Source organism: Microcebus murinus, chromosome 11 (genome assembly GCF_040939455.1).
Source record: "Microcebus murinus isolate Inina chromosome 11, M.murinus_Inina_mat1.0, whole genome shotgun sequence".
NCBI classification, from domain to species: Eukaryota; Metazoa; Chordata; class Mammalia; order Primates; family Cheirogaleidae; genus Microcebus; species Microcebus murinus.
Window position 1 is genome coordinate 47,345,362 of NC_134114.1, and position 22,700 is coordinate 47,368,061.

General features: G+C 34.7%; 1 protein-coding gene across 2 annotated transcripts in view; it reads right to left on the reverse strand.

Moving 5' to 3' along the window:
* Positions 1-74: 74 nt before the first annotated feature.
* Positions 75-22,700, reverse strand: part of TRIM23 (tripartite motif containing 23) — a 34,354-nt gene continuing 11,728 nt past the window's right edge. Inside the window, exons 4-12 of one of the 2 annotated variants that reach the window (XM_012784086.2) lie at positions 21,298-21,576; positions 20,536-20,718; positions 16,937-17,152; positions 11,403-11,537; positions 5,823-5,952; positions 5,196-5,306; positions 3,587-3,711; positions 1,836-1,941; positions 75-1,450 (exon numbers count right to left, since the gene is read on the reverse strand). In XM_012784086.2, the coding sequence (XP_012639540.1) occupies positions 1,395-1,450; positions 1,836-1,941; positions 3,587-3,711; positions 5,196-5,306; positions 5,823-5,952; positions 11,403-11,537; positions 16,937-17,152; positions 20,536-20,718; positions 21,298-21,576 (1,341 nt within the window). In that variant the 3' untranslated portion in view covers positions 75-1,394. Of the gene's footprint in view, positions 1,942-3,586; positions 3,712-5,195; positions 5,307-5,822; positions 5,953-11,402; positions 11,538-16,936; positions 17,153-20,535; positions 20,719-21,297; positions 21,577-22,700 lie in introns of both variants that reach the window. The other variant, XM_012784085.2, reaches the window with a different exon arrangement.

Genomic DNA, 22,700 nt, shown 5'->3' on the forward strand with positions numbered 1-22,700 from the left:
AGGGAAGCAAGTTCACGTTAGTATTACATTTTTTTTTCAATTACCTAGTAGAGAACACAGTTCAAGGGCTCACAGCAAATGTAACACCTTTTTTATTTTTCACAGTTACTAAAATCAGTCAAATATTAAATAATTTAATTCAGAAGTATTACTTATGCACACAAGCTACACTTGTTACAGCATGACCTTTTACTTGAAAAATAAAGGATAAAATATTATATTTACTTATTTACATGTTGCCCATAACACTGATGGGCTGTTTTTAATGCTTTGTTTTCTAAAAGTTTTATTGTTTCTAAACAAAAATACATTTGAAAAGACTAAACCAAAACAGTACCACCTAAAATCATATCTTGTTATCAGACATCATTGACCTTACAACAATTCAACTAATAAGATTTAAGACTGAACCTCATCTTAAAGTATGTGAGAACATTTTAAAAACCACAAAATTTCAATCTAGCCATTTAAATATAATAAATCGTGCTTCCATAGTAAGAGTATATCCTTTAAAAATGAAAAACAGTAAAGAGCACAAAATTTTTATATACTCACAACACTGAATAATAAATGTAATGTAAACTTTTTAAATATTCCTTTGCCTTAGATATATTTTTCCTCTTAAATAACTTTTCAAGGCCTTATCATTAAGAGCCTTCATTATGTTCTCTTGTCAACATAAATGCACTTATTATGGGAAAGTAATAAGCATTCCCAACTGTTTTAATGACTTCTCTTAAAGTAAAGTTAGTTTTCATTTTAGGTCTATACCTTTTATGTAAAGCTCACCCTGGTTCTCTGTAACTTTCTACATTTTACCCATAGTCATACTCACAAAGGATGCAATATTATTTTAGAAAGAAACACTACCAAGTTCTTGAAATATGTTGAAAATAAAAGGATCAATTTAGACTTCTTACCTAGGAAATAATACATAAGCCTAGGTATTATGTAAGACTAATGGGTTTTTCATAAGTGAAGATCAAATAACTTTCACAGTTTTATTATTAATTGTTCTTCAGTTTATTACTAATCTGACAATCAGGCCCAGTTAGATAACATTTCATTGTGTCTCACTGTGTATTATACAAAATGCTTTAGGAGAAAGTTTTAATAAAACACTATATAAAATATTAATTTTCCATAGCTTATAGTTCTTAGCATTTAAGGTGTTCTATTATACTGAACATAAAAGTAAAGTAATCCTATTACCCAAAGATGTAGTTTGGATTCTATTTCATTAAGCAACTGTCATTTCTACTACTACATACTGCCAAAATTCAGTGAAAAGGGCAGGGTAAAGAAGCAGCTATACCTCCCCCCTTGCTTCACACAGAGGCTTCCTTAGGCACTCAGTTGGCTATTCTTTTTTCACTGAAAGAATAAACCTTCACTTACCCTTTCTCTGTGACTACTTTCCCAATATCTGAGTCACATATAATCTGAAAAACTTAAATAGCAAATGTACTTTTTAAAAGAATGTATATTCAAGAAATCTCTAAATAATCCAATCTAATCTGCTCAGATATTTAAATTTTCCTACAAAATAATTTGAAAGCAATAATGTACTGAATTCCCAATCCAAGATTTCTTTTATTCTGTGCTAATAGTACAAGGGAAAAAAAATTAAAAAAAAAAAAAAAAAAGATTTCTTTTATATATGCATCCTAAATTACCATCTTTGAGATATAGAATTTCTTATATGTTATTGTGCAAAATAACTCTTAACCACAAAACTCTAAACAACTGCTGCATTTAAAATCAAGCAACATCCAATACTCCAGCAGCCACGAGTTGCCGTGAGAGCCAGTCCAACCCTTCGTACAGTCCCATACCACTTCGAGCATCACAGCCCTGAATATACCAGCTACGGCCACAGCATAGTTTATGGAGACTGAGAAGTTCAGTGATTTCTTCTACTGACAGTGCTCCAGCAACATCCTGAAAGATATATATACACACAATTTTTTAAATCAGTCTATCCAAATTATCATTTTTCTAATTATTATTTATGGATATCTGTTGATAATTCTAACCAACACCTAAACAAAGGTTAAAACCTAGATTCATCTTTCAATAATTATTATGACACTAATAAGAAAAGAAAAAAGGAGTTTTTAGTTAAAGTGATTTGTATATGTCTATGTATGTATTTTTTGCAAGGGTAGCCTTACAATAAAATCAATAAAAACCATGTAACCTGAATGAAAGACACTGCCTAAGTCATTAAAAGGCATCAACTTTAAAAAAAAAAAAAAAAAGAAAGAAAGAAAAAGAAGGAATTAAGACATGTATACCATAAAAAAATGGTTTATATACAGGGTTTACATAATGAAGAGTTCATTACATTCCCACTTTGAACACCTCTTACCCTGACTTCCCAGGAGCAACTACCAGTAACCATTTCTTACAAATTTTTCCAGAAAATTTCCATGCACACCCATGCAAATAAGCACAAACAAAAACATACTTTAGGCTTTCTATATCTTGCAGGGTTTTTTTTAACTTAAACATGTTGAATATAGATATTATTCCATTCTCTGTATAAGCAAATTTTCCACAGTTTTAACATCAGAATTGCATTCCATTGTATGTATGCAACATAATTTATTTAACCAGTTCTATACTGTATTCAAATTGAAGTCATATTCTTATGTGCTATTATTAATACAAATCCATATATATACACACACATATATAGGTCTACATACATCTGCAAAATTATTTGTAGGATAACCTTTCGATATTTTCTATAGGATATATTACTAGAGGTAGACTTGCAGGGTAAAGGGTATATGCATCTAAAACTTTGACAAATATTGCCAAATTGCCCTCCAATAAAATGTCTCAGTTTAAACTTTTTTTTTTTCCGAGACAGAGTCTTGCTCTGTTGCCCAGGCTAGAGTGCCATGGCATCAGCCTAGCTCACAGAAACTTCAAACTCCTGGACTCAAGCAACCCTTCTGCCTCAGCCTCCCAAGTAGCTCAGACTACAGTCATGTGACACCATGCCTGGCTAATTTTTTCTATGTAGATATTTAGGGGTCCAGCTAATTTCTTTCCATTTTTAGTAGAGACAGGGTCTCACTCTTGCGCAGGCTGGTTTCGAACTCCTGACCTTGAGTGATCCACCCGCCTTGGCCTTCCAGAGTGCTAGGATTACAGGCATGAGCCACCTCACCCAGACCCAAAGTTTTCAACCCATAATTTCAACTCTTATCATAATTTCAACTCAAATCCTACATTTTACAAATCTTACAAGATGCCATCTTTAGAACTACTCTCTCTCCTGATTCCTCATTAACACTTTTAATATTATTGAAGTTACTTACCAGTTTTCTTTGTATTTGAATCACACACATGTGTTCATGTATATACACAGGAGTTTCTTGTTAGCATAAACTACCTTAATTCTTTTTTGAACACTCCAAGGTACCCAGCATAGCACTTTTCACCTAGATTGTGCTACTGTACATAGCAGAAACTTTGTAAAATATCTGTTGAATTAATTCTCTTTTGAAATTTTTCCAGCTGCTTTATGACATAGAATACAAAATTACTCAAGTAATATATAAAAATGTATTACCTGTTTGTTGGCAAAAATCAGGAGCAAAGCATCTCGGAGTTCTTTTTCTATTAACAACTTTGCAAGTTCACTGTGTGCTTCACTAATTCTGTCTCTATGACTGCTATCAACAACAAACACAACAGCTACCAAAAAAAAATCCCACAAAAGTATTCAATTAGTCACTTATTAAGTTTCAGTAACTGGACCAAATATTTAATGCTCTCATTATCGTATTTTGGTTAGAGTTTTGTCTACCATCGGTATTTTGACATAAAAGTTACCTATTATGGTAGGAGTACCTACAAATAATTAACAGTATGATCTCAAGTCGTTCACATAACTTCTCAAGCTTAGTTTCCCCATCTATGACAGGATTTACAACACATGCTCTATCAAACACAAATTGCTCTATATATCAATTGATCAATTGATATTTTTCACATAATAAATGAAAATGTGCCTCATGATCTTCTACCTCCTGATGTTACTTGTTCTTTGAATGCTATGTCCTTTACCAAAAGATAGTCTTTTAAGAATAAAAACATCACCATCTTTGTCTCTACAAAGTATTCTCTCTAGGTTAAACATCCCCAGATTTTCAACCATTCCTCATATTCAAAATTCCATTTTTGTCTTAATTATGGCTATTAAACTTAATATCAAAAATCTCAAGTAAACATAATTATCTAGTCTCTCATCTTGGTAGAAAGTAGGATGACATATGGAACATGTGGCATGAACATAAACATCACGTTGGAGTGTAGAAGGCAAAGTGTTGAATGGGGCCGGCCGCGGTGGCTCACGCCTGTAATCCTAGCACTCTGGGAGGCCGAGGCGGGAGGACTGCTCGAGGTCAGGAGTTCGAAACCAGCCTGAGCAAGAGCGAGACCCCGTCTCTACTATAAATAGAAAGAAATTAATTGGCCAAGTAATATGTATATAGAAAAAATTAGCTGGGCACGGTGGCGCATGCCTGTAGTCCCAGCTACTTGGGAGGCTGAGGCAGGAGGATCACTTGAGCCAGGAGATTGAGGTTGCTGTGAGCTAGGCTGACACCACAGCACTCACTCTAGCCTGGGCAACAAAGTGAGACTCTGTCTCAAAAAAAAAAAAAAAAGTGTAGAATGGGGCCCAAGTATGAATAAAAGCTAGGTGGAGTATATTATACAGTTTGGACAAAAGAAAGCCACTTTAAGTTCTTCAGCACATAACAACTATTTGTGAATGGATATGAGGGAGTGAGGTTATTGAGAGATTATAATGAGATAAATGTTAAATTGAACAACAGAACCATATATCACAAATTCAACTCTATACTACCATATCATGATCACATCCATATGAATACAGATATATTAACTGATAAAAGCAGCAAGAGGTAAGTATTTTTAACTGCCTATATAACTAAGTATGGTTTTTATTCTATAATAAGGGTTTATCATGAACAAACCAAAAGTACATATCTCAGTCTTTCTACCTACACTTTTTTAAAAATAAGGGACTGCCCACTGATACTTAAATGTATAGTCAAGTATTTATTCATAAACACCAGCTTTGCTAGTTAAATCAGTGTACTGAAAACTGTTATCCTAAAACAAAAAATTAAGATGTCATTTTTAACTCTTACCTTGGGTATTGAGGTAATAGTGTTTCCACAATGGTCTTAATTTGTGTTTTCCACCTACGTCCCAAATAGTGAATTTCAGATTTTTATATTCTACAGTTTCCACATTAAAACCTGTTTTTTAAAAAAATTACTTTTATACTATATTTATAACAAATGACACATCAAACACAGGCTGTTTTATAATTATGACTTACGAATTATCAACATGCAACAACATCTACTGAAGTCAAATCAACTCCAATCCTAATCCTACATAGGGAATATACACCTTTAACAGCTGCCAGCCCTCCAGACCTTCACCAGGGTCCTTAGGAACTTGGAATCCATGTACATGCCAGCTCTGCTCCACTACTATTCCCTCACTCCTAACCTTAACCAGGGTCATCAATCCTCCATTCCTGCCAACTGTCCCATCAAGAGTTTATACCTTATCATGCCACCGTCTACATTTCAATCCCATAGCCACTGAATCTTACATTGTTTCTCTGAAATGTTGGTGTCTTAGAGCCAGAAAAGAGCTCTCACTATCATGACAGATTAATATCAATTAAGGCCCTGAGAACTCAGCTGTAAGGTGGGTTTGTCCATAAAATGTCCATTAAGTTAAAAAGCAATACTCATACTTACCAATTGTTGGAATGGGCTGCATGAACTCATCCTGTTTCAACTTAAACAAAATAGTAGTTTTTCCAGCACTGTCTAATCCTAATGTAACAACTCGTATTTCCATTTTTGGTCCAATGTGAACTCTATTGTCCTAGAATTTAAAAATTTTTAAATGTTTTTACTTGATATGGAATTAGAAAATAACAGCATTTATACTTTTCTCTTTATAAATAAAGCACCTTTGCTAATTATTTTTATGTCTCCTATTCATTCCTAGACCCACTGCAATCTGAATTGTATTCTTCAAAATCTGAATCTGATCTTCTCTAGGAGATGAATTCTTCCTCATGGCTAAATCTTTCATTAGTAAAACTGACCATTTTGTCTTTGTATAAATACAATATGCTCACTTAATTTTTCCTGATTTTCTAACTCAACTGAATCTTCTTTATTTTTTTTTATTTTTATTTTTATTTTTATTTATTTATTTTTTTTTTTTTGAGACAGAGTCTCACTTTGTTGCCCAGGCTAGAGTGAGTGCCGTGGCGTCAGCCTAGCTCACAGCAACCTCAAACTCCTGGGCTCGAGCAATCCTTCTGCCTCAGCCTCCCGAGTAGCTGGGACTACAGGCATGAGCCACCATGCCCGGCTAATTTTTTTTATATATATATCAGTTGGCCAATTAATTTCTTTCTATTTTTAGTAGAGACGGGGTCTCGCTCTTGCTCAGGCTGGTTTTGAACTCCTGACCTTGAGCAATCCGCCCGCCTCGGCCTCCCAAGAGCTAGGATTACAGGCGTGAGCCACAGCGCCCGGCTGAATCTTCTTTAAATCTTTAAACATAGTTTTATGCTTGTACTAAAAAACTCAAAATAGGGCCAAATTAATTAAAATTGAAAACTGCTGCTCAGTTCCCAGAACTATCCACTGTTAACAATTTGATGTATATCCTTCCACATACTTTCCGATGTACTTATTGACCAACATGCACAAACAAAACAGATATGCTTTTTTTTTTTTTTTTTTTTTGAGACAGAGTCTCGCTTTGTTGCCCAGGCTAGAGTGAGTGCCGTGGCGTCAGCCTAGCTCACAGCAACCTCAAACTCCTGGGCTCCAGCGATCCTTCTGTCTCAGCCTCCCAGAGAGCTAGGATTACAGGCGTGAGCCACCGCGCCCGGCCTAGATATGCTTTTTTAAAAACTTAAAAAAAGAAAAAAAATCCTATACACCCAGACAATGCAACTAATGTTTTTCATTCAACAGTATATGATGGAATCCTTTCAATCCATATGGATCAACCTTTTTCTTTTAGTGGTTTCATTATATTCCATAAACTACAATTTAACCAATCCCCAAATGATAGATTTTTAGGTCATTTCTGATTTTATATTACAAATAATGCTGTAATGAACATACTTGTACATATTATAACTATGACCTCTCTGCCTTACTGCTCTCATCTCATAAGAAAGAGGATAAAAATTGTACCAAATTCACACAGGATTCTTGTGAAGGATTAACTTTTAAAAATACACATAAAAGTCCTTACAAATGTTCCTGGCATATGAGTGTTATTTTGCTTACTCCTTTGAACACTCTGATCTTAGCTTGAATGATAAAAAATTTTCTTAGTTGTTATTCTTGACAGTCTGTATGATGCTCCCTTCCCATTCCACATATTTTCACTTACTCCGTGAGCTTCAATTACCATTTACATGTTGGCTCCCTAACCTACACTCAAGTCCAGTCCTAAGCCTCAGAAATAAAACAACATATGAACCAGAATAACTTTATGAGAACTCTAGAGACCAGTTGAGAAGTTATAGCACCCAGGCCAATATAAAACCAAGTAGAGATTCCAATGTAAATGATAATAAAATTTAGGGCATTCTGTGCATTCATCCCTGCCCTTCCCCCTATCTGCCACAGCAAGGTATAACCAGAAGGATACTACAGAATATTAGCAAGCCAAATTCAACAACACATTAAAAGGATTATATACACCATGGCCAAATGGGATTTATACCCAGAAGGCAAAGAATGTTCAATATCAATCAATGTAATACATGGAATGAGAGAAAAACCACATAATCATCTCAACTGATACAGAAAAAGCATTTGACAAGATTCAATACCCTTTCATACTAAAAACACTCAACAAACTAGGAATATAAGGAAACTACCTCAACATAATATAGACCAGGGGTCCCCAACTTATGGTGAGTTGTATAATTATTTCATTCTATATTACAATGTAGTGATAATAGAAATAAAGTACACAATAAATGTATTGTGCTTGAATCATCCTGAAACCACCCCCCACCTCCCCAGTCCATGGAAAAATTGTCTTCCTTAAAAATGGTCCCTGGTGCCAAAAAGGTTTGGGACCTCTGATATAGACCATGAAATGCCCACAGTTGACATCATACCCAATGATAAAAACTGAAAGCTTTTCCTCTAAGATAAGGAAAAAGACAAGGATGCCCACTCTGACCATCCTATTCAACATAGTATTGGAAGTTATAGCCAGAGCAATCAGGAAAGGAAAAAAAAAAGGATCCAAATTGGAAACCACTATGGAAATTATGGAAAGGAAGATGTAAAATTATCTCTCTTCACAGATGATATGATATTATATGCAGAAAATCCTAAAGATACCAAACACACACACAAAAAAACAGTTAGAACTAATAAAAATGAATTCACCAAACTTTCAGGACATAAAATCAATACACATAAACCAGTTGCATTTCTATACACTGAAAATGAACAGTTCAAAAAGGAAATCAAGAAAACAATTGTATTTACAATAGTATAAAAAAAGAATGAAATATTTAGCAGTAAACTTAACTAAAGAAATGAAAGAATTGTGCACTGAAAACTATAAAACATGCTAAATTCTAAAAAACACAATAAACAGAAAGACACTCCACGTTCATGTATTGAAAGATAATATTGTTAAGATGTCAAAACTATAGCAAACTATAGATTCAGTGCAATTCCTATAAAAATCCCAATGACATTTTTTGCAGAAATAGAAAAAAAAGATCCTAAAATTCATGTGGACTCTCCAGTGATTGTAAATAGCCAAAACAATTTTGAAAAAGAACAAAGTTGGAGGACTCATACTTCCTCACTTCAAAATATATTACAAAGCTACAGTAATAGAAAACTTTGTGGTACTGGCATAAAGACATATAAACCAATAGAACAGAATAGAGAGCCCAGAAATAAACCCTCACACATATGGTCAAATGATCTTTAACAAGAGTGCCAAGACCACTCAATGAAGATAAGACAACCTCTTCAACTAATGATGCTGGGAAAACTGGACAGCCACATGCAAAAGAATGAAGGTGGGCCCTTATCTTATACCACATACAAAAATTAACCCAAAATGGATTAAAGCTGTAAACTTAAGACCCAAAACTATAAAACTCCTAGAAGAAAACAAAAGGGAAAAACTTTATGACATTGGATTTGACAGTTATTTCCTGGATATGATACTACCACAAGCATAGGCGATAAAAGCAGAAAGAGACAAATGAGACTATCTCAAACTTAATCCTTTTGTGAATCAAAGGATGCAATCAAGAAAGTAAAAAAACAATGTACGGAATGGGAGAAAATATTTGCAAATCATAAATGTGACAGGGAATTAATATCTAGAATATATCAAGAACTCCTACAATTCAACAACAAAAAATCAAATAACTCAAATCAAAAAGTGGGCAAAGTACCTGAATAGACATATTCAAGACAATATACAAAATAGCCAACAAGCATATGTAAAGATGCTCAACATCACTAATCATCAGAAAAATGCAAATCAAAACCAAAATAAGGTATCGCCTCACACTAATTAAGATGGCCATTGTCCAAAAACAAAGAAAATAACAAGTGTTGGTAAAATGTGGAGAAATCGAACCCTAGGGCACCAATGGTAGAACTGTAATATGCTCTAACCACTATGGAAAATAATACGGTAGTTTCTCAAAAAATTAAAATTATAAAAAAAAAAAATTAAAATTAGAACTGCTATACAATCCCCAATTTCCCTTCTGGATATATATCCAAAAGAGCTGAAAGCAGGGTCTCAAAGAGATATTTGTACATTCGTGTTCACAGCAGCACAATTCACAGTAACCAAGAGATAGAACCAGCCTAAGTTTCCATTGACAGATGAACAAATAAACAAAATGTGGTACATACATACAATGAAATATTATTCAGTGTTAAAATGGAAAGATCCTCTCACATGCTACAACATGGATAAACTTTAAAGACATTATGCTAATTTTGCCACAAAAAACAAATACTGTATGATTCTACTTATATGAGGTGTCTACACTAATTAAAGTCACAGAAACAGAAAGTAGAATGGTGGTTACCAGGAGCTAAGGAGAGAGAGAGAAAGGAGAATTATTGTTTAAAGGATACAGAGTCTCAGTTTTACAAGATAAAAAATCTGGAGATCTGTTTCACAACAATATGAATACTGTGTGTAGTACTGAACTCTACACTTAAAAATGGTTACAATGATAAATTTTATATTGTGTGTTTTCCATCAAAATAAAAAAATTGTGGTATATCCTTGCAGCTGTAAAAATGAACAAAAAATGTCACTTTATACTGCTATGTTGTGGTCTTTAGGATATACAGTTAAGTAAAAACAGCAAGGAAGAAAAAAAGTGAAAGATAGTCTACCTTTAACTGCAGGGAGTGTGCATACAAATATATAAACATATTTCTATTTTTTTAAGTGATGCATAAAACTAAGAAAAAATTCTAAATAGTTTTCTATGGAGAACAAAGTAAAAATATTTCACATAATTATTAAACAAAATTTTTTAAAGCCCTTAAAAATAGAAAGTTTAAAAAGGCAGAAACATGAACCTTTCTAAATCAGGGGGTACTCAGTTTAAAAAAGATAAACATATCAACCAAATCCCAAGTATGGGCCTTGTTTGGGTTCTGTCTTTAAAAAATTGTGGAAACAATCTGAATACTAACTCAATAGTTGATATTAGTGAAAATATTAGAGATTAATTAGATTAATTATTAAACTTTTTGAGTTTTGGGTTTTTTTTTTTTTGGTTTTTTGTTTTTGTTTTTTGAGACAGGGTCTCACTAGGTTACCGAGGTTGGTCTTGAACTCCTAGATTCAAGTGACCCTTCCACCTTAGCCTCCCAAGCAGCTGGGACTAGAAGTGAGCTACCACACCTGGCGATTGTTTTTTTAAAAAGGGTCCTTATCTTTTGGAGATTTACACTAAAAATGTCATTGATGAAATGATATGATATTGGGAGGAAATGATTATGACGTTAGGATTTGCTTCAAACTACCCTGGGGGACTTGCAGGTAGGAGGAGGAATGGAGAAAATGGATATGAAATAAGAAGTTTACAATTGTTAAAGTGGGTGATGGGTACATGAAAATTCACTATGTCATTCTTCCTATTTTCCACTGGATAAATGTTTTTCTTAAAAATCCTATAATTCATGAATTTCATGGTTGTTTCTTCAAGCTAATTATCGTGAAATGAAAATCAATCATGATTTGTCAGAAAACATATCTAAAAATAAAGTATAGTACATTACCTTCGTAAAAGTGACAGGGATGCTGGCATCCAACTGAATGTGATCTGCAACCTCTGTAAACTGCTGCTGCTGTTTCTGCAATGTTTCCAGTAACCTTGTAATTTCTTGTTTTGCCAAGACAACTCTACAATCATCCTAGAAAAGGGAAAATAGTATTTCTTGTAAACTTTTTGTTAAAGAAATAAAGGAAAGAGGCCAGGCGCAGTGGCTCACACCTATTGACCCTAGAACTTTGGGCTGCCAAGGCAGGAGGACCGCTTGAGGCCAGGAGTTGAAGACTAGCCTGGGCAACATAGCAAGACCCTGTCTCTACAAAAAGTAATTTTTAAAAAAATGAGCTGGGTGTGGTGGCACACGCCTATAGCCCCAGCTATTTAGGAGGCTGAGGTAGGAGGACTGCTTGAGGCCAAGAGTTTGAGGTTGCAGTGAACTATGATGACACCACTGCACTCCAGTCTAGGCAACAGAGCAAGATCCTGTCTCAAAGAAGAGGAGAGGAGAGAGGAGGGCGAGAGGAGGAGGGGAAGAGAGGAGAAAGAAAATAGATACATAGACAACTCACAATAAAAGCCCTTTTATCATCACAGTATTCAAAGTTAACTTAAATGTAATTTTGTCTAGGATAATAATAATTGGACATTAATAATTTATTAGTATAACCTCTATGGAAATCAGTACAGAGATTTCTCAAAGAACTAAAAGTAGATCTACCATTTGATCCTGCAATCCCACTACTGGGTATCTATCAAAAGGAAAAAAGGGGGTAGGTCTGGTGGTGCATGCCTGTAGTCCCAGCACTTTGGGAGGCTGAGGCAGAAGGATCACTTAAGGCCAGGAGATTGAGACCAGCCCGGGCAACATAGCAAGACTTTGTTTTTACAAAAAATAAAAAAATTAGCTGGGCATGGTAGCATGCACCTGAAGTCCCAGCTACTTAGGAGGCTGAGGCGGGAGGATCATTTGAGCCCAGGAGCTCAAGGCTGCATGGTGCTATGATCATGCCTGGGTGACAGAGTGAGATCTTGTCTCTAAAAAATAAAGAGAAAGAAAAGGAAAGCAAGTATTATATCACAAAGATATCTGCACTCATGTTTATTGCAGCATAAAATAATTCACAATCACAAAGATGGAATCAACCCTTGTGCCCATCCAATGATTGGATAAAGAAAATCTGGTATACATATACCATGGAGTACTACTCAGCGATTAGAATGAAATAATACCTTTTGCAGCAACTTGGATTGAACTGGGGCAGGAGGGTGTTATCCTAAATGAAATAATTCAGAAACAAAAAAATAAATGCTGCATGTTCTCACTTATAAGTGGGAGCTAAACTATGGCTACATGAGGACATACACAGTGGTATAATGGACAATGGAGACTCAAGAGTGGGCAGGGCAAGACGGGACGAAGATGAAAAATTACCTATGGGGTACAATGTATATTATTAGGGTGATGGGTATAATAAAAGCCCAGACTTCACCACTATACAATTAATAAATAAATAAACTTAAAAAACAACCTGTTCTGAGAGGGAAAAAGAATTCATTCATGATGTTGCATGCAAAAAGAAAATAATAATTTAAGAGCCTATCAACCAAAGAATGGATAAATTGCAGTATATTGATAAATGGAACACTATATCACAATGAGAACAAACCACAACTACATATGATGATACAGATTTCACAAACATAATGTAGAGTAAAAGAAGACATGGCATGGAGAATTCCTACTGTATGATGTCATTTATATTAATTACCAAAATAACAAAGGTATGCATTAGAAGTCAGTATAGTGGTTTACCCTGGGAGAAAGGCAGGCAGTTACCAGAAAGAAGTATGAGAGGACTTCTGGAGTACTGACAATGTTGTGTTACTTCATCTGCATACTGGTTACACACTAATGATCAGTTTGAAAATTCAACCAGCTGAACAGTTATGCACACATTTCTGTACATATGTTCTACTTCTAGAAAATGTTCAAAAATAATTTAAGATACACATATATTGGCTTTAAAAAAAAGGACAAAGGTAAAACTGAAAAGTCTGCCTCTCACTCTAGATCTCCAGGCCCTCCCCTCAAAGTCAAGAACTTTCCACATTCTTGAATATTATTCCAAAATACTCTACACATAACCAATACAGTCTTTATATGAAAGAGATCTCCTAGTAATATGTAAGCTCCATGAGAGCAGTAGTACTATCTGTTTTTGCTCTCTGTTGGATACTCAAATTAGTTGCCAGCAATTCCAATGTTCCAGTTGCTCAGAACCAAAACCTTGAAGTCATTCTTGTTTTCTCTCTCCTTCATGTCCTACATACAATCTGCCAAGAAACACTACTGAATATTTAGAACAGGTGTCCTCAAACTATGGCTTCAGGCCGCCTATTTATCTGGCCCTCCGGGTGTTTTTGTCACTGCTGCCTGTCCTACTAAGTAGCTGACTTGTCCTGGGCCCACAGTGTGCACTCTTCAATGGTCTGAGGGACAGTGAACTGGCCCCGTTTAAAAAGTTTGAGGACCCCTAATCTAGAATCTGGGCACTTCTAACCCCCATTATACAAGCCATTATTATTAATATCTCTCACCTGGAATTCTACAACAGCCACCTAACTGTTGAACTCCTTTTCATGTTTGCCCTCCTTTCATCCATTTTATATACATCAGCCAGAATAATACTTTTAATAAGATCAAATCACTCTTGTACTGAAAACTCCACCATGGTCCCCCTATCTCAATCAATAAAAGTTGAAGTCCACACAGGGTATTCCTTACATCAAATTCCCTATTACCTCTGACTTCAGTTCTTATTACTCCCTCCTTCACTTACTCTAACTCCGTCTACAGAGGTCTTTAGTGCTGTTTTTTGAACATACTAGGCATGCTGCCCTAGGGTTTTTGCTCTAGCCATTTCCTCAAGTAGAATGTTCTTTCCCCAATTAGGACTTGAATTCCTTCACTTTCTTCCCCTTTGAGTCTTTGCTCAAATCTCACTTTTTCTCTATAATGCTTACCCTATTTAATAAGGTAATCTGCCATACAAACACAAACATGTGATTTGTAGAGTTCTTTTTTCCTTAGCTCTTATCACTTCCTAACATATAAATTACTTATTTAGATACAGTTATGATTTATTGCCTGTTTTCTCCTTGCTAGAATGGCAATTCCACAAGATTATGGCTTTTGCTTATTTTGTTCACTAATATACTCTAAATACTTAAAATATACATAGCAGTATTAGGTACTCAAAAGATATTTGCTAAATAAATAAACAAATACTCAGCATCTGGAATAATGCCTATAACTCAGATAATACATAATTTCTTTGAAGGGGAGGATGGTTAAGTTTTGTTCTCAAAAGTGAAAATAAATTTGTGATGTTCCATCTATTCCTCTGTCAATTTTCTCTGTGGTGGGAACTTTTAAGAACATTGGTTAAGATTCTGGGGCCATAAAACAGAAGAAAACTAATAGGTCCATATGAAAAATGAATACAAGACCCCTATATCTTTTGTATTAACACAGTGAAATAATACCATATCATTAACAATTACATGATGCTTTAGAAATTCTAAAACATTTTTAAAAATTTAAGTAACTGTAGATATACTTTTTCATAAAATAAATATGAAAATACTTTTAAGTATTCAAGTAAATATGATTTAGGACATGATTCTATTCTGACTTTGCTAGTAACTTGATTATCCACCATGAGTTGAACAAGTTTTTATTAAGCTCTATCTAGACACAAAGAATTTAGAGACACAAAGATAAACAATAAATATGTATCTGGTCAGCATGTAAAAGGACTAATAGGCATACTGTATGATTCAAGGTCCAATCAGAAGACACAAATCACACCAGTTATTTGAACAGAAAGAACTTAATATAAAAAACTGTTAACTAGGTATAGTTATTAACTAGGTAACTCAAAGAGTAAAAAGAACTCTGAGGTATCATGGAGATAGAAACTGTAGGAAATAGCCCCCACTTCCAGGGCTAAATTATATCCTTAAGGGAAGAGGTTAAAATTACTAAAACTTAGAAACTTGCAGGAGGGGCCCCATGGAGCTAAACTCATACCTCCAATGAAGGTAACCCTCCTCACAAGAGGAGAGCATTCACAAGAATGCCAAGCAAACAAGAACCCATGGAAGCCACTTCCCACCATCCAGTCTCCCTTCAGTGCCCCTTCTTAATGTGCCTTAATGGAGCCAGGTGGCAACATGGATGTGTGGTTTGTAGAGTTATAGCCCCAGCATCACAAAGCAGAGGACAGAAGAGTAGGATTGGAGCTGAAAAACAACTTAATAAATGGCATACACATCAACTGTTACAATTCAATATAATAAGGACCAAATGATAACTCAAGACTGATAAGGATATAGGCTGGCCACACTCATATAAAAGAAAAAGCTCTACAACGGTAAAAGGTTTAGCCTACAGTGATTTGAAACCACACAATTATTAGCAGTGTATCAATAAAGATAGACTGAAATTTTTCTGAAATTCTTAGGGCAGCAATTATCCTTATATCTCCCACTTATAAAAGCAGATCCAAAATAGAAATGTGGGGCCAGGCGTGGTGGCTCATGCCTGTAATCCTAGCACTCTGGAAGGCCAAGGCGGGCAGATCTCTTGAGGTCAGGAGTTTGAGACCAGCCTCACCAAGAGCAAGAGACCCTGTCTCCACTAAAAGTAGAAAGAAATGAGCCAGGCAACTTAAAATTAAAAAAATTAGCCGGGCATGGTGGCACAGATCTGTAGTCCCAGCTACTTGGGAGGCTGAGGCAGGAGAATGGCTTGAGCCCAGGAGTTTGAGGTTGCAGTGAGCTAGGCTAATGCAGGCACTCTAGCTGGGGCAATAGAGTGAGACTCTGTCTCAAAAACAAAACAAAAACAAACAAACAAACAAACAAAATATATATATATATAAGACTAACAGTTTTGTTACAATAATCTTGTATCTCACTTATTAAAAAGTAAATAATCTGCAAACTGGGTAATGAACTGCTTATGATATCTCAACCATCATAAAACATGTATGTTTACTGTGTTGTTGAAGTAAAGAATGACTGAATTAGAGCATAGGTAGATAGCACATGCTACAGAGGCACCCCCACCCCTGCCAAAAAAAAAAAAAAAAGACAAAAGAAGAAAGAGCTTCAAAGAAGAGCAAACATTTGAGCTGGACCTTGAAGGAGAAAAAAAGAGATATAGGCACTCCAAGCAGAAAGTACATATATGCTTGGCAAAGAAGAGTGAAAGGATTTGGAATGACTGAAGAATGACATGAAGTTAGAAGGCTTCTAGAACCCATGGCTTTGTGGTGAGGGAAGGGCAGATCTTGAAGGAAAGGACACTGATATGGCTGGTGGAGCAATCTGACGTTCCAGATCATGTCCTAAGTGCATCAACATGTGCAGCAGATACCAAATGTTCATCAAATTAATAAAATAGACTAGTGTGTACCTCTGTAATTACCTATTTAACTTTACAACTAAGACCCTAACCACACTTAAACTACCTACCTGCTGCAAAGTCTTTTCACAATGAAGGCAGGCTGTTGAGACTTGGGACAACAAAATAGTCATATCTTCTTGTTGTTGCCTGAGCCAAATCAGTTTTTCACGAACATGAGCATCAACGACACTCAGAGCCATTTCTTCTTGACGACACAGAGTTTCATGTAGATCAGAAAAATAAGCTCGGACACATGACCGGGCATTCTCTGCAGTACCTGGTACCTATGGAAGTCAAAATAAGTTTTAAGTCCCGCCTCCCTCGGCCTCAGCCAAGGCGAACAGTGGAGGCGCGGGCGGCGACGAACATGAATGCGGTGAGGGATACCATGGACGTTCTGCTTGAGATTTCCAGAATTTTGAATACTGGCTTAGATAGGGAAACTTTGTCTATTTGTGTACGGCTTTGTGAACAAGGAATTAACCTAGAAGCTTTATCATCGGTTATTAAGGAGCTTCGCAAGGTTACTGAAGCACTAAAGGCTGCTGAAAATATGACAGCTGACTTTCTGGAGAAATTCTGATAAGATATGTCAAGCTCTGCAGGAGGATTTGAAGATTGCTTTGTAGTCAAGAATGTACAGTGAAATTACTGCATGCATCAGTGTAGAAAAATTTTCCTTTTTATAAGAATTATAAAAACCATAGCTTTATAAATCAGTGGAAAGTGGCTTACAGAGAGAACTAACAGATGTGTTTACATCACCTCTTACTTTGTTTTTTTAACAGCTATAATGCTTTGGCATTGTTATGTTCATATTTATGTATTCCTTATTTATAGCTCTGATAGCTTTAATTTTCTAAGCAGTCTGTCTATCAAATGTGCATATCTGCTGTGCCTGGTTGAAGTATAGTGGAACCCATCAGTAGTGATGTGTGGTAGTTATGACTTGTTGACATTTCCATTATAAACTTTAATTTTGAATTGTTTATGCATAAAAACTGTGGATTTATGTTGTATTGGGCTGAAAGTTGACAGGATTTCAGCTACCATTTGTGAATTTTGATTTAAGTTCATTATTATATCAGAATCTTGTTTTTTAAAAAATAAGAGCATGGAAAACATTTCTAGTAATCTGCTCTTCAACAAAGAATATTTAGTTTTTTAAACAGTTTGTTGGGCAGTTAATAATGTGAACCAGATAATTTTTGTATTGATTGAAAAATAAAACTTTTAGAAACTTAGATTTTAAAGGAAATGACAGTGTTTAGCCTAGCATTACTTATAGTTTGAATCATTTAAATCTAATGGAAATGTTAGTTGAGAATTTTTAAAAGTTTTTATACCCTATAAATGAAGACCTAAAAAATAATGTATAAAATGAAACATAGCCAACATGCAAAATTCCTGTTTACTTTTATTACATAAAAGTAATTTAAGTGCTCACCTGACAAATCTTGAGTGGTTATTTAATAAATCACTAGATAAGTGGTATGTTTCAACAGATATTTAGTATTTTCTGATGAAATAAGGATTTCTAGTCATTAAACAAAAACTAATCTAATGTTCTGTATCAGGAATTATAAGTATGGCTTTTTGAAATCATTTTATGTGTCCTTTTTTTTACCCTTAAAGCTATAACTCATCAAAGTGATGATAAAAAATAAAATTTTAATATATTGATTCTGTTCCTATAACAGAATCTCAGTGAAATTGTTTTGGCAAGACTTCAGGATTTAATATGATTTTATTGTTTCTTAAACTTTAGATTTTGTTAGATACCATTTAAATGATAGTACAAGCATTCACTCTTTAGTAGCATTTTTTGTTTTTCAGACAAACTGAAATGGTTTTAATAAGACTTAGTGATATTGGTGTAGAACCTTCTGTGCTATTTTTAAAATGTAGGACTTTGACCATTTTGACTTTTTAAATGAATGACATTTTTGCCAAGTGCACTGCAAGGTCTATTATTGGCAGAACAGGTTTGGAGACACCAAGAACTTATAAGTCATTTGATAATAAACACTGCAAATACAGCATGTTGTTATTTATAAAATGTTAAAGAGAACACTTTTGTTAACCTTCAAAATTTGTATATGCTTTTAGGTCATAAGAGTTGATAGTTTCATTTATGAGTTTATAGATTAAGTTATTTATCTATGAAACAAAACAGGAAAATATATTAAGAAGGGATTATGTTTACAGAAGATGTTTCTTTAATGTGTCACATTTCTTAAATGTAAACATATATTTTTAATGCATACTTAAGTAATATTTAAGAAACCAAACAAAATAATGATACAATTGCAGTGTTGTGCTTGTTGTCAGTGACAATAATAAAACCATTTTGGTGGTAAAGAAAAAAAAAAGTTTTAAGCAATTGTAAATTTAACAAAGATTTTATATGTAAAATATTGAAAATTTAATATAGATTGTATAAATGTATACAATCTATATTAAATTTTGAAATTGAAATTTCTATGCTAAATCTTTCCCCTCAACTACAGACTGGATATCCAACTGTTTATAAATGACATCTCAAGCAAAATGCAACGCCTGATCTCCAGTCTTCCCCACCCCCAAACCTAGTTACCTCTAAGTAAATGGCAACTCCGTCCTTCAGGTTACTAAAAGCAAAAAATAGCAGTAATTTTAACTCTAATTAACACTATTAACACCTCTCTTCTATACTCCACATCTAGTCTCTCAGCAAATTCTATCGACTTCAATATATATACAGAATCTGATCATGCCTCACCACCTGCACTTCTATAATACCAACCTCACCCAAGCCATTGTCATCTCTTACCTGATTATTACAATAGCCTTCTTTTGGCCTGCCTGACCCTCCAAGTTACCTATCCAATCAATTTTAACAATTAATCACTAAGACCAACTATGTCTTTAAAATCTCAAATCCATCTACTTTTCTCCAGTCTCACTATCCTAGTATTATAGGCCACATCTCTCAACTATATAATTTCAACAACACGATAATGTGTCTTCCTGCTTCTAATCTTGTTGCTCCTCCAATTCATTTTCTATATTAGGAGCAAGCTTTCGTAATGCAAATCTGATTACATCATTCCCATGTCAATTCTTCAGTGGCTCACTAATACCCTTAAACTAAGTACTGAACTCTTTAAAATGGCTACCAAGATCCTGAATGATTTGGCTTTTAACTTTCCAAGCTCTTTTCCTGCTATTCTCTGCTCAATACTCAAAGCTCCAACCACAATAAACTTTAGTTTCTACAATATGTCCAGTCCTCAATTCTAGGCATTTTAATACATGCTTCCCTCCCTGTGAAAACTCACACCCCACCCCCACCCTACTCCATGACTGAATTCCTTTGTATCTCAGCTTAGACATCATTTCTTCTAGGAAGTCTTCTCTGACCTCCAGAGATTGTTGCCCCTGTTATCCACTGCCAAAGCACCCTGTACTTCCCCCCAACAAATTAAATAGCTACCGTATTTGAAAGTATCTCCCTTTTATGATGAATTTTATGTTCAATGAAGACAGAGACTTTTTTAAAAAACTTATTTCCAGTGACTAGAGCAGTACTGGGACATTGTAATTGCTCAATAAATAATTATTAGAAGGTGAAAAGATAAAAAGAAAAAAGAATAAGCAGATAAAAAGGAAGGAAAAAAATCCATACATGTTCTGTGTGAGCCATTCCAATTCCATCTTCCACAATTTGTTCTCCTCCTTCAATGTGCTGAACAATTCCAACTAATTTTCTGGAATAATCTGAGATTTCCTCGGTGAAGGTCCGTATGCAGTGAGCCATATCTAAAATTGATGCTCGGATCTGATTAGCCTCTGGTTCCAATACTGAATGCTATAAAATGCAACATAATTACAGAAAATAACTCATAGTATTGACCAATGATATAAAAAACTATTTAAATCCTTCCTATTAACACAAATAACAGCCACAAGTAGCTTTCATACTCATTTAAAAAAAGCACAGCATAAAAAGGTAAAAAATACTAATTCACTTTTACTCCTTCATAAGAAAACTATTTATTCCACAAAGAAATAATTTAAAATTTTGGAAGTCCATTTATTATTAAATAAGAGACCAAGAGATTATCTCTAAAATTATAATCATAATAGTTCATCAATAGACATAAATATTGTCAAAATAATCCAGTATATAATAAAAGGATGCAAATGAAGAAGAGAATTTTTATTTCCTGTTGGAAAGCTATTTTTAATAAAGAAAGAATCATGAGGCCTCTCTAAAATGTTTATGACATTCAGAAATTAAATCTCTCATTTCGTTTCATGCAACCAAGCCCAATTCATTCACCAGTTAACTCTTCTTCAATCCCTTTTACATAAACAACCAGGCCAGTGAAAACAAATGGTGAGCTGGTAAACTAATTAGAGTCATCCAATTTAATTAAATTCATACCTTGTGACCTTGGTGTTTTCCATATTCTTTGCAGACACAGCACATGAGTGGGCTAGTTTGACAACCTTCTTCCAAGCAAACAAACTCAATGGCATGCACCTGGTGCTGAGAGCACATGGTTTTCTCATGAGGTTTATCAGCTAGAGGCACTCGCCTGTGCTTTGCTAATGTCTTTGTAGAATGTGTAACTTGGGAACACTCTGAGCACAAGTGAGTTGCACACACAGTGCAATACACAGATGCAACATGAGCTTCATCTTCATCACAACGAATGATGCTCTAATAAACAAAAAATTAATGCCTTAAAATTTAATCCAATCAGTATACCATGACAATTTTTGAAATATACAGGCCCACAATCTTTTCTAACTGACTAGCCTTTATATCAATATATGGAAAATATGGTGGTCATTAAGCACAAAGGTCATTCACCATTCATCTGAGAAAGTATTCATTTCTATGGGTGAGAGGCTATTTCTAAAATTGATTGTTAATACATATTATAAATTAAACTATTCTCATAGACTCATGGTCAGTGCAAAGATCTCTTCCAACAAATCCCCCTCATTTTACTAAACCATGGTTAGAAGTATTTTTTTAAGACTAAAAAAATCTTATGTCTAATACATCCTCATTGCTTTAAACGTACCTTGTCATGATGATGTATAGGAAGGACAGAAGCACAAATGCCATTTAGATAATCTGGGGGATGCATCAGAATTACCTGTGAAACTTTTATAAACACAGATGCCCAGATTCCAACCTTGGAAATTCTTATTTCAAGAGGTTGTGGACAAAGCCTGGACTTGTATATTTTTTCTAAATATACACAAGTATAGTCTAACAGCTACACAGATGAATCTCATGCACAATTTAATTTAAGCAAATTAAAAAAAAATAAAACCTATATTATATGTAATATTATTTCTAATTTTCAATAATTACTAAAAAGCATTACAAGTAAAAAATTACATCTGATAACCAAGAATGACTTTAATACTTTTATGAATATTAAAAAACCTGGGACTACAGGCGGACACTACCATGCCCAGCTAATTTTTCAATTTTTTTGAAGAGACAGGGTCTCACTCTTGATCAGGCTGGTCTCAAACTCCTGGTCTCAAGCAATCCTCCCACCTTGGCCTCCCAGAGTGCTACGATTACAGGCATGAGCCACCATGCCTAGATCATAATGTCTTTTTTTTTTTTTTGAGACAGAGTCTCACTCTGTAGCCCTGGCTAGAGTGCCATGGCATCAGCCTAGCTCACAGCAACCTCCAACTTCTGGGCTCAAGTGATCCTTCTGCCCTCAGCCTCCTGAGTAGCTGGGACTACAGACATGTACCACCATGCCCGGCTGATTTTTTTATATATAATTTTAGTTGGCTGATTAATTTGTTTCT